Genomic DNA, 16,826 nt, shown 5'->3' on the forward strand with positions numbered 1-16,826 from the left:
CCATAGTATGAATGATCCTGATCTTCCGTCTCCGGTGGCACTTTGTTACACTTAAGGATTTGTTCTAGTTCCTTCATGGCTGCTCTTCCAAGTCGCAGTCTCCTTCTGAGTTCTCAGTCAATGTCTCCCTTTTGATTGACGATTGAGCCAAGGAATAGAAAAATCTTTTGACAATTTCAGTTTCTTCACTATCAACTTTAAAGCTGTGTAATTACTTGGCAGTCGTTACAGTTGTCTTCTGGATGATCAACTGTAATCCTGCTCTGGCACTTTTCCCTGTAACCTTCATCAGTAGTCATTTCAAGTCTTTACTATTTTCTACCTATATTTCAAACTGTTAATGTTCCTTGCGCCTATTTTCATTCTACCTTCATCTAAATCTAATCCAGCTTTCCTTAGGCCACTGGGGTTTTTAAAAAAATGAGATAGAAGGCTACCTTGTAAATTGCCACATTATCAGAGATCTAATCCTCAAAGAAATGAGAACAACAGGAGTCACATACACTACAACCCTTAGAGCTCCTATGCTGGTCTTAAGACTGTAATAATAAAAACTGAACTGAACCCACTCTCTCAACCAAAAATGACTCTATTACAGCAACTCAATCTCTTAATTTTTTTGTATTTTTGCATTTGTGTGTATGTGTATGCTCATGACTGGAAGTCATGGCGACCTCTGGCAACTCCTACTGAGGCATGGAGGATGTTCAGAGAAGTGGTATTTTTCGGAGGTCTCCCATCCAAATACTTGCCAGGGTCAGCCTTGCTTAGTGTCCGAGATCTGACAAAATCGGGCTTGCCTGGGCTATCCAGGTCAGGGCCAATCTTTTAATCCTTAAAGCCTTCATTTAATTCCTAAACAAACCTCCAAACGGACTCTCAATGGAACTGACAAATATTTAGAGAGCTCAAGAAAGCCACCAGTATGTGAGCCAGAAGCCTAACCCTTCCCCACTCACTTCACAGTCTAGATCCTATTTCATTTTTCTTATTCACTTGTTTATAATATCACATTGAGAAGATGGCTACTTGTTGTTGTTGTTGTTCAGTCGCACAGTCGAGTCCGACTCTTCGCGACCCCATGGACCAGCTCCTGCCAGGCCCTCCTGTCTTCCGCCATCCACTGTAGTTGGCTCAATTTCATGTTCGTTGCATCGATGACACTGCCTAACCATCTCATCCTTTGCCGTCCCCGTCTTCTATGGCTACTACATTCTGTTAAAGGTTTCCTAATAACGTCATGAAGGAGTATGATTTCCTGGACATCTTGCTGCTCACTCAGCCACTGTCTACTCATGTAAAATGGTGAAATACATTCTCCAACAAATAGAAAATGGTGAAATACATTCTCCATCAAACAGAAAAGTATTGTAATCATTTTCATCACTGACACCACACAACAGGAGGTGATTGTATTAATAAGAGGTAGAACCTACATGGGCTTAATAAGATTTCTGCCAACAAGTCAATGTCAAGTTGTTCAACAGTGCATAAGCCCACTAAAAGACTGTGTCTTTTTAAAATGTAAGCTGTATTTTTTCACTTCCAGCAGTGTATCAATAAGGTAGGAGGATAGTCCTACTGCAATGCCATTTGGGGCAAACAGGAACACTGCTCCCAAGGTAACAGGGACACAGTCTCACCCTTGTGAGACAGGAGAAGAGGCAGCACATATATACTATGCGGCTATCCAAAGGGTTGTTATCTATGGTAAATCTTTAGAGAAGTTTCTAAAAAGGCTGAGAGATTAAAACCCTGTACCCAAAATACAGGTGGAAGATGAAGGGAATGAAATTCCAAGTGGAAGATGAAGGGAAGATGTTCCCCCCCAAAAAACACTTGCAGACCAAACTGACAGCTATCCTTCATTTTGTTTAAGACATTTCTACCACTATTACCACCACGACCACCACTGTTATTAATAACAACAATTGACATCATATGGTGAAGAGCACTGACCCGCTGGACCCTCAGTACTGCCCCATTCAATCCCCCTTTACGATTTATGACATCTGAAGCACTTCTTATGACATCTGAGCAGACCAATGTGGTTGATGTTAGAAAGCCTAGCACTTTATTATTATTCTATTTGATTTTAAAATGGTATTTTAATATTGTATTTATATTAATTGTTGATGTGTTTGGTACGTATTGTTGGAATTTTATCTGCTTGTAAGCTGCCCTAGGCCGGGAGGGCAGGATAAAAATGTGAATAAATAAAATAAATCACCTCTAAAAGTAAAGAAAGGTCACCAGTTCAAAAATCATAGGCTGTCCTACTAACCCATTCTACTAACCTGTTGTTGTTCAGTCGCACAGTTGAGTCCAACTCTTCGCAACCCCATGGACCAGATCACGCCAGGCCCTCCTGTCTTTCACTGTCCTCTGAAGTTTGTTCAATTTAATGTTCGTTGCATCGATGACCAGTGTTCCCTCTAAGCTGAGTTAGTGTGAGCTAGCTCACAGTTTTTTAGCCTCTGGCTCACACATTTTTGTCTTAGCTCAGGAAGGAGGGCTCCAGAACAAATTAATTAATGCAGTAGCTGAAGCGCTCGCTCACAACTTTAATGCCAGTAGCTCAGAAAGTAGAAATTTTGCTCACAAGACTCCACAGCTTAGAGGGAACATTGTCGATGACACTGTCATCCTTTGCCGTCCCCTTCTTTTTTACCTTCAACCTTTCCTACTAACCCCCAAAGATAATTAGAGCTGAAAAAGTTGGAGAGGAGAGCCCACAACTCCAAAGCCAATTTCTGTACTTGCTCTGGATACAACTTTAGGCTTCCAAAAAAAAAATCAAATCCAAACAAACCCAACCTGCTCTTTTAATCGGGTGGACATTTCAGAGTTACTTATTTCTGGTCTGTGATTGCTTTTATACAGTTTGTGATACATCCAAGAAACGCTGCAGCGTCATACTGGAGTGTAAGCATAGTTTCTGTTCTTGAAACTTTTCCATCTGTGTTCCCTAATCACTAGAATTAAAGCTCATCACCAAATGTTCCTAAAGTATATATTACTACTATGTAGAAACATGGGGAGGGAGGAGGAGGTTTTCTTTCTCCTCTGTGTCCACATGGTAATTCCAGCTGCACAGTATTCTTTTCCCCCCTATCAAAACAAAACTAGAATCCAGGCACAGAAAACTGGAAAGGTCCTCAGCTTTTCAGAGAAAAATTTCAAATATGAGTACATAACATGGCATGCCTCAGCCTAGTCTAGACAATACATTCTGCTCCTGTTTCCATGTTCTAGCCCTTGCCAGGGCTGGTTGTCAAAACGTTAGCTATTTAAGCCTCCCTTTTAAAAACTGTACTGAAAGCCAACAAACACGACTTGGAAAGAACCAGAGTTTCTACCAGCAGCTGCTACATGCAAGGACATGTTGGTGATTACTCAAAAACATCACTACAAGGATATTGTTATCTGTCAGATTTGTATCCCACCCTGGGTTCAAGGAGGGGAGGGTGGCCTGTATGGGATGTGTCCCGTTCTGTCTTGATAATGACCTGATTTTACTGGTACAATGTTTACTAATGAGCTTCATTGGGATTTCACTCCACCTCTCCTCAAACACATCATGGGGGCGATTCTACACTGTGTTGACCTCCAGTATGATGCCCCTCAACCCAAATGGACTTGAATAAAGTTCTTTTGTTGCACAAAACATACCATGATAATGAAAGGCCACAGGAGTCAGGGTTGGGTTTTTTGGTCTGTCTGTTCATTTGCTTTTGGACAGGGTGAGAGTCGCTTATCTGTAACAGTTGCTCTCCAATTAAGTACTCTATGGACATGCACACAAGGGAATGTACTTGTGCAGGCTACAGATAGGATTTCTGGAAAGTTCTGGAAGATCAGGAATCTTTATTCTCATCTCCTCAATATTCCTTGCATACGGAGCAAGAAACAGGAGACGATCAGTAAGAGAATCAACTGAAAAGAGTATTCAAGAAAATTCTGCTAAAACTGGGTTCATGCTTCACCTTCTGCCAAAGGCTTAGCACTTAGGTCAAGTTCAAGGCACAGATCAAGCAGTGTCACTACAGAGATCAGTGATGGGTATGGAGAAAGTTGTCATAGAGCTGGTGAAATGTCCAAAGACTGAACCCACCCTGCATCACAAAACATGAAGAGAGGTCCCTATAAAGCCAATAAGAATAGCACTGGAAAACATGGGCTTTCTTCCCCCTTTGTAGGACCCACCATAAAACGATGAAGAGCCAGCACACAACGAATGTGCAATGCAAATTCTCCATCAGAATAAAAAAAAAAAGTAATGCCAAGTCTGTCAAAAATCAGGCTGCAATTTTATCTGAGCTTCTTTTGAAAAGGTGGATGACATGTTTTGACTGAGACTGGCTAGATGACTCTAACAATGTTAGTTGACCTCAGCTGGGTATGTGGCAGTTGTTCCACAGACTCACAGTGCAGAATGCTGCTGGCATTGATTTGATTGTTCCTTGTGCTGGGCACCAGGGATAGATTGAGGGCGATTCTGCATTGGCTTTTCCCTCCATCGTTTTACCAAACCCACCTTGGAACAGAAATTCCCCTCAGCATTGCATGCTGTTTTCACTTTCTTTGATCATCGGATTTTATGCTACTTTATGCATAGATTTATCGTCATTCAGGGGTGACTTCGCAATCACTGCTGCATTGCCCTGGGGTATTTGTTTGAATATGGTTTTGAGCTGCACCTTTTCCTCAGTGTTGAGAAAATGTGGAGAGAATGCCAGATGCAGAATTGCCCTGAGTGTCCTTTTTGTTTACTGTCTTTCTAGCTTGCCCTTGGATAACCTGTCTGAGCAGATGAAGGTGACCTCTAAGTTCCTGCAGGAATCTCCCACACTGTTGGTTCTAGAGGCTTTCACCATTCCTGCAGAGGATGCTTTGTCAGGATTGGCTCATCTCCACATAGCCACCATAAGGCTATCCCAGGACGTAATGGGCCCAACACATGAAAAAACCCTCACTTTGCTTCCAGTCGTAGAGTGGGTTTTGAGGAGAACTATCTAAAACCCTCCCTTTTATCTTCAGAATTCATTAGTATGTTTTTCCTCACCACAGAAATGTCTTCTGTTTAGAAATTACAGTCTGTGAGCCTAAAAATATTTGGACTTTGGTCACACGTACACCTTTGGGGGGGGAGGTGTATTTTACGTGTGTGTGTGTGAGTGCGTGTGCACCAAAAGTCATGGCGACCTCTGGTGACTGACCCTTACTGGGGGACTGGAGAATATTCAGAGAGGTGGCTAAATAATACCTGCCCCCACCTCTCAACTGCTGGTATTCCGAGAAGGTCTCCCATCCAAGTACTTGCCAGAGTCGACCCTGCTTAGCTTCTGAGATCTGATGTGACTGGGCTTGCCTGGGCTATCCAGGTCAGGGCTGTCACACATACACCTTTGATTACAAGGTCCCGATGCCTGCACTATGGATGATGTATGCAGTTTGAATGGACGTATATTAAGGTAAACACTAATAATCTTTTGCTAAACCAAATTCCTATAATCACTTTACCATGGGATTTCCTAGTCATTTATAGTTCACTACGTTCTAAGGCTAGAGAATCCCTGCTGTGTTAAAATTGCCAAATAAAATTATCCCTCATTCACTGCTTTACGCTATAACTTCTTTTGTTCCCATCCAATTAGTGTTAGCCTGCTCTTCATTTATTACAAAATTTTAACTACATGTACATTAGAAACACTAAAGACGTATTGTATACAGTTGCACTCCTGACACCGTACTCATGTTGGAGAAAGTATTTTCATTATAAAGACACTGTTTTTGTGAACAGACAAGAATTAAAGGATGAAGCATCTGCTTTTTCAGACTACAAAAACCATTTCAGAAGTGCACAGCCCATTTAAAATTATTCAAGCATATCAGCTTAGCTTTGCCAAGCTTTACTTTCTTTTTTAAATGCAAGCTCTCTCTGATTTCCAGTTACATAAAAATCAGGGCATTTTTTAAAAAACTGATGGCAAAAGCCATCCTGCTATCATCCTCACTTTCTTGTTTCTAAATGCTAGGTGAAGATTTTGAAAATTCCGAGTATTTATCATACACTATTTTAGTTATCTTTGTAAGGACTATGTATGGCAGGGGAGGGGCTATGGCTCACTAACAGAGTATCTGATTTGCATACAGAAGTTCCCCGGCTTCAATTTATAGCATCTTTGGTTTTAAAAAGACCAGGTATTATTGACCTCTAAGACCCTGGAGAGCTGCTACCAGAATGAGTAGACAAAACTGACCTCAATGGACTAATCGTGGGATTCAGTATAAAGCAGCTTCATGTGTTCACGGTAGGTCAATATTATATTGCTGCACACGAAGAACTAAAGCTAAAAGAACCAGAATGCATTTTGTATGTGCACAGATGGAAAGATACCTCAAACCAGGGAGCTGCTGACTCTCAATCTCTATGCCACACCACTCCTTAAGAAATGTGACCCTTCTGTATATGTGTATTATTGTATACATTTGAGATGCACTTTATGACCAGAGCCAAGGGGTTAAAACAGAGTGATTTCTCCCACTTTAGAAAATACAGCCCAGTTATACTTTATTTTTGTTTTGATACCTCCATTCCATGGAGCTTCCTTAAATGATAAATTCTTCCTTCCAAGCTATTTTTACAACCATAAACCAATCTATTATGCCCAAACTAACATCTGTGAAAAAGATATGCTGTTAATGATCTAACCAGGCCTTTGTGTTTGATATAAATTTTGTACAAGCTGCTATTTTGTGACTGGTAGTTTCCAAGCTCTTGAACTCCTGAAATGTTAAGGGGCCATATAAAGACTAATATAAATTTGTAATCAGATTATATACTTTTGAGCTGTATCATGAGTTCAACGGCACTGGAGGCATGCTGCCGGGCCATATTGTTTGTCAGACAACTCCTGTGATTGTAGACAGTGCCTTTGGGTCATATTTCAACTGCAATTCAAAGAAAGGAAAAAAATTATATGGTTCTGGCAGCTGTTCCAGTATGTATTTATCCCCCTTCGAAGCCTACAAAAACCATAAAAGGGGCTGCCCTGTCCTCATTAGGCATGGGGAAAGGGAGTAAATTATATTTCTCAACTCCAAAACCCTCCAAAACAAATGAGCAGCTGCTATTAAAACATTAGCAGCTTCAACATGTACATAAGAGGCCGATACCACCTGACCAACTCAGACTTGGACCACAGTTTCATGGTTGTGGTTATCAGCATTTTCTGTTCTAGTGTGTGCGCCAGAACACAGGCTTTATAACAGGCTGCTGAACTTTAAAATCTTCCTTCGGTTCAAGGAATCTTGTGTTTATGTTGGACAGCCTGACTGGACTCAGTGTGAGCTCTGAAGGCTTTTATAGGCCTTCGGAGCCCACTTCCAGGTGGATCCTGCCCACATAAGGGGGTATAAAGCCTATAAACGCCTTCAGAGCGCACTCTGGGAGCTCAGTTGAGTCGGGCCACCTGACCCGGAGGTGAGCTCCAAGAGTGAGCTCAGTCAGGCCAGCCCAACTCAGAGGTGGACGCCTAAGGCATTTAAGGCAGGGGTGTCAAACGTGCGGCCCCCGGGCCAGATCACACCCATACAGAGCCCACGCAGACCTGCAATCCAGCCAGAGAACAGCTGACTCTGTGGTGCTTCCCGCTTCCTATATCTATCATCACAATTCCTTCTGGCAAGTCTCTCCTAGTACCTGCTTCATAGGAGAGAAAGAAAGGCTTTCCAGGATTGGCTGAGGGCTCTTCCCCCCTCCCAGGGAGGGAAAGAACCACAGAGAGGGGATAAAATGGCGTCTCATGGGACTTCTAAGAAGGCCAGCAATGTTTTATTCCAGGTAGAAGCACACTTTTTCTTCAGAGGGAGGGAGGGAGCCAGAGGGAGCACCCTAGAAAAAGAGAGTCCTTTGTTTAAGACCCCAAAATGCTTTTATTCCAGGTATAGGGGGGGGGGAGTCCCAAAAAACATAAATTAGAACATTTTCTAGAAAGTGTTATGATGCCCTAAGGAGAATGCAATCTAAACTAGTATGTTCATTTTTACTTCTATGGGGGGGGGGTTTAAGCACCCCACATTAATTTTATATCCCCAAAACAACAAATGCTGGAAGTGAAGTATCTCACTATTGGGAAAAGTCTAGCATGGCTTAAATGCTACCTTCAAACAAATTCAAAGCTTTATATTGTAATCGTTTTACTGGAACAGCAATTTTTTACAAGAAAATTCAGTAGGTATTTCTTACACTGTTTACATTTAAGAAAAAAGCTAAAGGCAATAAAAACTGTTGACACATTAATTTTAGAACATCTGAAGAACTGATGATATGCCATGGATCTGGTTATCCACTAGGGCTGCCAACCTCCAGTTGGGTAAAACACAAATAAATCACACCGTGCCAACTTACATCACAGATGCTCTAATGACCATGAAATGTAGCTTAAATGAACTTAACAATACTTATACATCTTATACATAACCCTCCTGGGTGTATCCCAAACTATTTCAAATGCATAAATACAAGTTAAGAAGAACTTGTTTAGCTTTTTTGTCCGAAGGCGCATCTCATAGCTTGACTTCAGGTATCGCTGTAAGTTCTTCTCAAATTGCAGCTGGCTGACGCATTTCAAAAAAATTTCAAAGCCAGTATGAAGAAAAGCAGCATCTCTCTCTCTAAAGAAGGGGTGTCAAACTCACTGAAAATGTGTTATTTAAAGTTTAAAAAATCTTTAATTGTGTTTCTCCGTGTCCTTTATAAAGTCTATATCTCTGCTACCTGGCATTACCTTTTATGACACACATGGCCTGGCCCAACAAGGTCTCATTTATGTCAGATCCAGCCCTCATAACAAATGAGTTCGACACCCCTGCAGAGTCACCCGCCTTTCACGGCAACAGCCTGTAGACAGTGGGTTCCGACTTCTGGTCCAAGACAGGTTTTACACAACCCTTCCCGTGCACTCTTTTGGTTTAACCTAACCTCCAGTTGGGGCCTGGAGGTCTTCTGGAACCTCAACTGACCTCCAGAATATAGAGACCAGTTCCCCTGGAGGAAAAGGCAGCTTTGGCAGGTGATTCTATAGAATCGCATCACTGCTGAGCTACCTCCTCTCCCTTAATTACATCATTTTCTCAGGCACTTCTGCCAAATCTCCAGCAATTTCTCATGCTGGAATTCCCAACTCTATTTTCCAACCATCTATCTCAACAAAATTTCACTTTTACAAAGAGGTCACTGGAGCACATCAGTTTCACTGTCATACTCCGCAACACCACTTGAATTACCTGTAGCTCCACATCAGTTTAGTGATTACAATATCCCTTGCATCATATGAAAGGAGACCTAAATAAGAATTTTAATTCTGATTTGATTCTATAGTCAATCTGGAATATTCATAACTTGACTTTTAAAATTCAGTTTATTTTATTTATTTGTGGCATTACCATCGCCACCCCCATTTACTAATCAATAAAGGCACTCTGACACATAACTTGCAGGACTGTTGAGAGGGAGGGCTGGGGGAACAAAAATTCAGGGAGCCCAAGTTTGATCTGATGGGATCAGGCCTGGGCTATCCAGGTTCCCAAAGGTGAATAGGGACAAAGGATTCTTATTTCACTACAGATGCCTGTTTTTGGCCCCTAAGCATTTCTGCCCTCCTCTAAGCTGATTACATTTTGCACTATCTCTGTGCCCCGACTCCTTTCTTTGCAACTCCCCCTCCCACCTTCAGACTGGGATATAAGGACTCAGGGATCTCTACTCCTGCTTATATCTGACAAAGGGAACTTTGACTCTAGGAAGCTCATACCTCAAAAAATCTTGTTGGTCTCTAAAGTGCTACTGGGCTCAAGTCTTAGCTGCTCTATTGGAGACCAGCATGGCTATCCTCTGAAACTAGTTGCCTAGAAACTCCAAAGTGGCTGCTGAGACTATAGCCTTGCAAGGTTTTGATGGTCCTTTTCTGCAGTTTTGATGGTCCTTTTCTGCACTACAGAACAGAGAGAAGGTCATTGCTGAGGAGAGCAGAGGGAAAGCTGCCAATCATATCGAATTCTGGCCTAAAAATACAGAACAAAAAAACCCCCAATTGAACAGAATCATGAACAGAGAAAGAGGGCTCTTTCACAAACATGTGGGAACACTAAGGTTTACAAAAAAAAAACTGGAAAAAGAAGGAAAAGTTAAGTGGATTTTTTTAAAACACCCAAACCTCAACTTAAAGAGGGGAAAAACCCAAAATATCAGCAGACATTTTGAGTGGGGGGGCAGGGAAGCCAAGAGAGGCTCAGCTACTACCAGGGAAGACAGCAAAAAGTGGGAGGAGGTAGAGAGCACACTCAACGGGGAAGCTAAAAAAGGCACTGACACCACCATAAGGCAGGCCAGTGAGTGGAACAGCAGTAGAGAGACTGAGAGAGGCACTGCCAACAGGCAAGCAAAGGAGGCTGAGAAAGGTGCTGCTCAGGCAGGCTGAGCCCAACAGACAGAGGCAGTGGGGGGGGGTGTCACAGCAATGGAAGGGGGGCAGCGGCAGGAAGAACTAAAAGCACCACCACCAGGAAAGCAATGCGGGGAGGAGGATGGTATTTCCCCTCCTTGTGACCTCACTGGTCTCTGCTGGTATTATGATAAATCTAGTACATGCTTGACTTCCATTTCTACTTTTCCCTTGAAGCCCTTAAAAATCACAACCCCCAGCTACTTGTTTCTGAAAGGCAGATAAACTTAAAACAATTATTCAAATATATAACTGGATGTTATGGGGGGAAATCCACTACTTTTAAAAATTTGTAACTGACTGGCAGGAGACAACCATTCCCATAAGAAATTTTACAAAGTTGGTACTTACAGCGTTGGAATCAACATCACTGTGTATAGCGACTGTTTTAATACCCATCTTCTTGCAGGTTCTAATTACCTAGTAATTAGGGAAGTGGGGGAAAAAGATGGGTTTTAAACAAAATCATAGATGTGATAATATTGAAGAGCGGGGGTCATTTCCTGCAGGAGCGCACAGGAGCAGAGCTCTGGCAGTAAAGAGCTTAGGGGGCGGGCACATGCAACAAGCCCTACCCCCTGCTCCCAGCAGCCCCAGGCCATGAGGAGCAAGAAGCCTCTTTCTTTCCCTCTTTCCTCCTTCCTTCTTTCTTTCTTCACTGATCTGTGCGTCCCGTCCCCCCCATAGCTAGCAATCCAAAACAGTCCAGTGGCACCTTTAAGACCAAGTTTTATTCAGGTACAAGCTGGATCTGCACGTCCACCCCCCCATAGCTAGCAATCCAAAACAGTCCAGTGGAGCCTGAGTGGTGGGTGTTGCCTTCTGACACACTTCCAGTGGTGTCAGGGGGTGTGGCATATGCAAATAAGTTATGCTAATGAGTTATGCTAATGAGCTCCTGCACCTCTTTTTCTACAAAATGCCCCCTATTGAAAAGACATTGTTTTGCAAGTCATACTTACTCTGCAGGCAATTTCTCCTCTGTTGGCAATAAGTAGTTTTTCAAACGTCTGAAAGAAGGAAAGGGAGGGGGGAAGATGACTTCAATAATTATAATACAAAACATATACACATAGATTTAACCTATGGAGTTTGGAGTTTCTAAATATATTAAAATGGCTTCTTAAACCTGAGTTCACCCTCCCACACACAGACTGCCAGTGGCCACATAATGATGCATCTCTTAACCATCTGGAATACAGAACTATGGACCCTCTCTGGCCATCACACCAATATTTACTACTAACTTGGATCCCACCTAAGATTTCTAACCAGCTTCAAACCCATGGATGAAGACAGCCTCATAGATCACACCAACCGTCCACCAAATACTTTGGGGGAAAGCACTGCACAGGTGTTACTTACTATAACAGTGCTGTCTGGGGCTGCTTCAAACTTCAATGTGATGAACAATTAGTGATTAGCAGTTACACTCAGAGCATTTTGGAGCACAGGAAAAAAAGAACACTGAAATACATAGATCTCCAACATAACACATAGATCTCCAACATAACATTAGACAAATACATTATGCAAATACATAGATCTCCAACATAACATTAATTTAAAGTTAGATACCAGTTCTTACGGATTGATGTATCAAAGAAGTTAGCAGGATCACTTCCCAAGGTCTTGCATACCTCCGTAAAGATGACACTATACCAGAAACTAAACATACAACTAGCCTTGCACTGAATCACCAGCTGCTAACACTTGGCTGAACATCCCGGACTCCAACATTGCACAATAGTGCAGAGAGCAAGAAAGGGGCAGCCCAAGTGTTTGCCATCTTAAAAGGTACAGTTTGGCCACTGTTACCCATGCACTGATTATATCCAGGCTGCATCACTGCAATAAACTAATACCTACAGTTGCCGTCAGAAATTTCAACTGGTTCATCAAAGTGTAGGAAGGATGACACTGGCAGGAATAAGCTATAGGTATGATATTTTACCAGTTTTAAGTGATCTCTACCAGCTGCTGGTTTACTTCTGGACACAATAAAAATGATGAGTACCCATGAAGTCTGGAATGAAGGTATCTTCTTCAAAATGAACCTTCTTACTACTTAAGACTGCTGTTTTCCCCCACTAGGAGACCCATGTTGAGTAGACACTACAGAAAGGCCTTCTCAATTGTTACATTTTGATAGGAGGAGGAGGAGATTGGATTTATACCACACCCTTCACTCGGGAGTCTCAGAGCGGCTTACAAACTCCTTTCCCTTCCCCTCCCCACAACAGACACCCTGTGAGGTAGGCGGTACCCCGGGAAGCTTGTCTAGTGCCAAATCTGCAGCCCTTTAGACATGAAGCAAAGATGTTTTATTTTCCCAAACCTTGCTCTGTCTATCTATGTGTTTTATCCAAGGTCTCTTAACCCCTTTGACTCAGTCCATGGGATCTGATCCAAGGTCTCTGTGACAGACCCTTACTATCAAATGAGGGGACTCACACAGCCTCCTACTGTTTTTTGGGGAAAAGGTTTATTTTAAACCATAAACCTTCCCCTCAGTTACCAGGTGTTCTAAAGGTAGTAAATGTATAGGCTTAGGGTTCACTGCCATGAGGTACATTTTCTGGTGAGCAAATAGAACAGGGGTCCTCAAACTACGGCCCGTGGGCCACATGCGGCCCACCGAAAACATTTATCCGGCCCGCTAGGTGTTTTTGCCGCCGCCGCCTGTCCTGCTTAGCAGCCAACTCGTCCTGGGCCCGCAGTGCGCATGTGTGGAATGTGCACCGCACTCAGGGCCCAAGTCAATCAGGGCCCAAGTCAATCAGCACATGATGTGGTCCTCTTCTCAGTTCCGCACCGCGTGGCTTTGTGGGGGGGCGGGATGGTCAGCTAGTTCCGCGCCCCCGGCCCCCACCCCCGGCCCTCCAATGGTCTGAGGGACAGTGAACTGGCCCCCTGATGAGAAACTTTGACGGGTGAGCAAATAGAATATAGAGATCACTGAAGCAGGAATTGTGTATAAACACAGAAGACTGATTTATTTACAGGTTGTGTTCAAGGAACAGATCAGCAGCGTAGGTCTCCGGGTAGGCAAAGGTGAAACCTGGCTGAGACACATACATTTAAATTAGTTATGGCTTCAGAGAGTAGTCTGAATTTTCTCTAATGCTTTCGGGTACAAACAGCCTTTTACTGACTCCTCACTAGGCTGAATCCTCTCACACTCACAGGATCCCACCCACACCAGCCTGCCCTCTCCCAAGAGTCAGACTAAATGGCACAAGGTCTGCTCCTTGCCAGAGACAGGCCTAACAACTGGGGACTTTATTCTCTGTCAGAAGTAGAGTCAAACCACTCTGCCACATTACCAAGCAAAGCTACCCTTTTTCTGAGTCAGAAGAGAGCTCTCACTGCTCTCTCCCTGAGACAGAACCCAACTAAACTATCTCCTCCGGTGCTTCCCTCGAATATTCCATTCCTCTTCTGAAAAGTGACTGGATGCTGGAGCAGCACTCCCATGGGCTCAAGTGCGTGGCTGTTTTCCCCTTCAGGGGCGGGGCAGACTCCTGTCCATCACAGTCTTCTACATATTTTTATCCTTTGGTTGCAGGAGATTTTTTTGAAGATATTAAAACCATTGTAAAATCTTACTGCTTTTTAAGAACATTGCTCTTAAAGATGGGTTTTTAATTAACTGCTGGTGTGGCTGATGGTTTTATTTTGACAGAGGTGTTTTTGTGTTTGGTGCCTTGTTAAGTATCAGTTGCTTTAATACTGTAAGGCACCTCAGACATTTTTTTATCGAAAGTTAAGGATATAAGTGTTTGTATCAAATATACAATTTAAAAGCCTCAAAGGCCAGGTTCTGGCTGAAAATTTGGGTCTGATTAAAAAAAAAACATTTGAAAGCTATGAAGTTTTTTCAGCAGCGCTGCCAGAACTACTGTAGCTTTTTATTGGGTGTGTGTGTGTGTGTGTAAAGAAATACAAAATGAAACTTCTAGGGAATATCACAAAATCTTAGCTAATAAAATTAATTAATACCGGCACAAGGGCCCAGAGAACACATCCGAAACAACAAATTAGAAAAAATATCAGTGTAACTTAGAGAAGTAACCATTCATGGTTTTGCAGAAAAGGTGGGCTTTGAGGAGTGACTGCCAATGCCTTAATATTTTTCTGTTGCAATGCAGAGGTCACAATCTTTAGTAACCTTGTTTCCTAAAAGTTTTACATGTTAGTTGTCTGGATTAAGGATTTCGCAATTTTCCTCTAAGGTGTCTGACAATGCTTTTTAAAAAGCTGGCTGTTAATTGGATCTAGGTAGCTTTTCCATTCAGTCTCACTGAATTCATTCCCTTCCTACAGCCTCAGTACCACATGACTTTTGTCCACACAGGTCCACTAATGTCCAGCATCATATTTTTGGGTAGTCAAAGCAGACTCCTCCACTTATTTTCTCCAAAAGAGAAGCTGGTTGAATCCAACACAATTATAGGAAAGTCTGAATTTTGAATGTTGAATCCAAGCTCTGCCTGCAAGCCACAAAGAAGCCTTCCACCCTCTGTATGCTCACGCACAATTCGCATCCAATTGTTTGTCCTGGCTTTTCTTTGAAAGTCTTCAACTTGTATGCTCAGATTAGTTAATAAATGCTCCAATTTTATCCATCACTTTTGCTTGATGTTCTTGTACATTCTTTGATATCTTATAATAGCTACCCAAGTATGACACGTGCCCCCTTTATACTGACAGTACCGAGAGGGTCTATGTGTTGTGCCTGGTCAGAGCTGCTAATTTTTTCTGACCAGTCCTCTATACAAATCTATAATAGTCTCTTCGGGGTATTCTAATTTATTTCTTTCTGGTCAGGGATATAAGGACCACTGCTTAGTGTATTTGCTTTACCATTAAATAGATAAGCACCACGGCTTGTTAACTTTAAAGCTGAACAGGCTTTATTTACAAACAACACAACTGGGGGATGGGATATAGTTACACAGGATGTTCTGATACTTTGTTGAATAAACAAATCACTTTGCCTTGGTTTAGACTGTCTGCTTTTCACTCAGACCAGTACCTAGATGTTCCTTAGTTCACAACACACACCTCAGATCTCACTCTCCAGTCATTCCTTTAGTGGTTAACTTTTGGCTTCATTTGTCTGGCCCCTTTGAGTCTAACTGGTCAACTAACCAGCCCTCCAGACTCCTCTCTCCAGACACTCTAGCCTTCGCTCAGCCACGTTATAATTCCCTGTGGAGCAGTGTTTTTGGTGTCTGTGACCACTCAAGTCTTATACTTTTACTCTCCTCGGTATATTAGAGGAATCAGTGCAGAGTGCTCTTCAGCCACAGTTATTTACACAAACTGTTTCCTCAGAACTCTGTTAGCCCACCGCGCTCTCCTAACTCCTCTGATCAATTGACTAACGGTTTCTCTCCAACTACCTGCCAGATCCAAACTGCCAATTCCAAACTCACTGTTTGGTCTGTTAAATGTCAATCACCAAGGGTTCGAGCTAAATGGCCCCCTCCTCACTTAGTCATGTGACTCAGCAGTGATCTGTGTTTTCACTCTGCTGGTCCCAGATCTTTAAGTCCATCACACCAAGTTTCTTTCAAAACATCCAGTTTCCAACATCTCAATTTTTATCAGTATTGCATTCCACCTTCCAATTTGAACCAAACATTTTTTAATCCTTCCAAATAACTGCTAATGTAGTATCTCCACCGTTTCTATATTTCGAAGCAGATGCAAAAATCAGACTAAGCTGTCACTTTAGAAGAAGAGTTGGTTTTTATACCCTGCTTTTCTCTACCCAAAGGAGACTCAAAGCAGCTTACAATCTCCTTCCCTTCCTCTCCCCACAGGCACCCTGTGAGGTAGCTGGGGCTGAGAGAGCTCTAAAGGAACTGTGACTGACCCAAGGTCACTCAGCTGGCTTTATATGGAGGAGTGAGGAAATCAAACCCAGTTCTTCAGATTAGAGTCCGTTCCTCTTAACCACTACACCACACTTTGACAGATGTACAAATCAACCTAACAGAAAAGTTGGGTTTTAGATTTCTCTGATTCTCTGTTACTGGTTTAAATTATCAAGTTTAACTTTTAACAGCTCACGATTATCATTCATCTACAACTAACTACCAGGATTCAATCCAAAACAGAAAATATCAATTCACATCATGTACATCAAGCAGAGTGCAAACAGGATTTTATAAGCACATAAGAGAGTTACAAGAAAGTACCCTGTTGCTATTATAAGCAAGTCAGTTAATAAAAAATATATAGAGGGAAAAAATACATACAAAAATATAATATAATATAATATAATATAATATAATATAATATAATATA

General features: G+C 42.3%; 1 protein-coding gene across 1 annotated transcript in view; it reads right to left on the bottom strand.

Moving 5' to 3' along the window:
• Positions 1 to 16,826, bottom strand: part of PCCA (propionyl-CoA carboxylase alpha subunit) — a 331,566-nt gene that overhangs the window by 296,375 nt on the left and 18,365 nt on the right. The window contains exons 3-4 of the mRNA XM_015415102.1: positions 11,471 to 11,518; positions 10,860 to 10,928 (exon numbers count right to left, since the gene is read on the bottom strand). Of these exons, the coding sequence (XP_015270588.1) occupies positions 10,860 to 10,928; positions 11,471 to 11,518 (117 nt within the window). The remainder of the gene's footprint in view (positions 1 to 10,859; positions 10,929 to 11,470; positions 11,519 to 16,826) is intronic.

The sequence above is a fragment of the Gekko japonicus genome, unplaced genomic scaffold (genome assembly GCF_001447785.1).
Source record: "Gekko japonicus isolate JY-2015 unplaced genomic scaffold, Gekko_japonicus_V1.1 scaffold52, whole genome shotgun sequence".
NCBI classification, from domain to species: Eukaryota; Metazoa; Chordata; class Lepidosauria; order Squamata; family Gekkonidae; genus Gekko; species Gekko japonicus.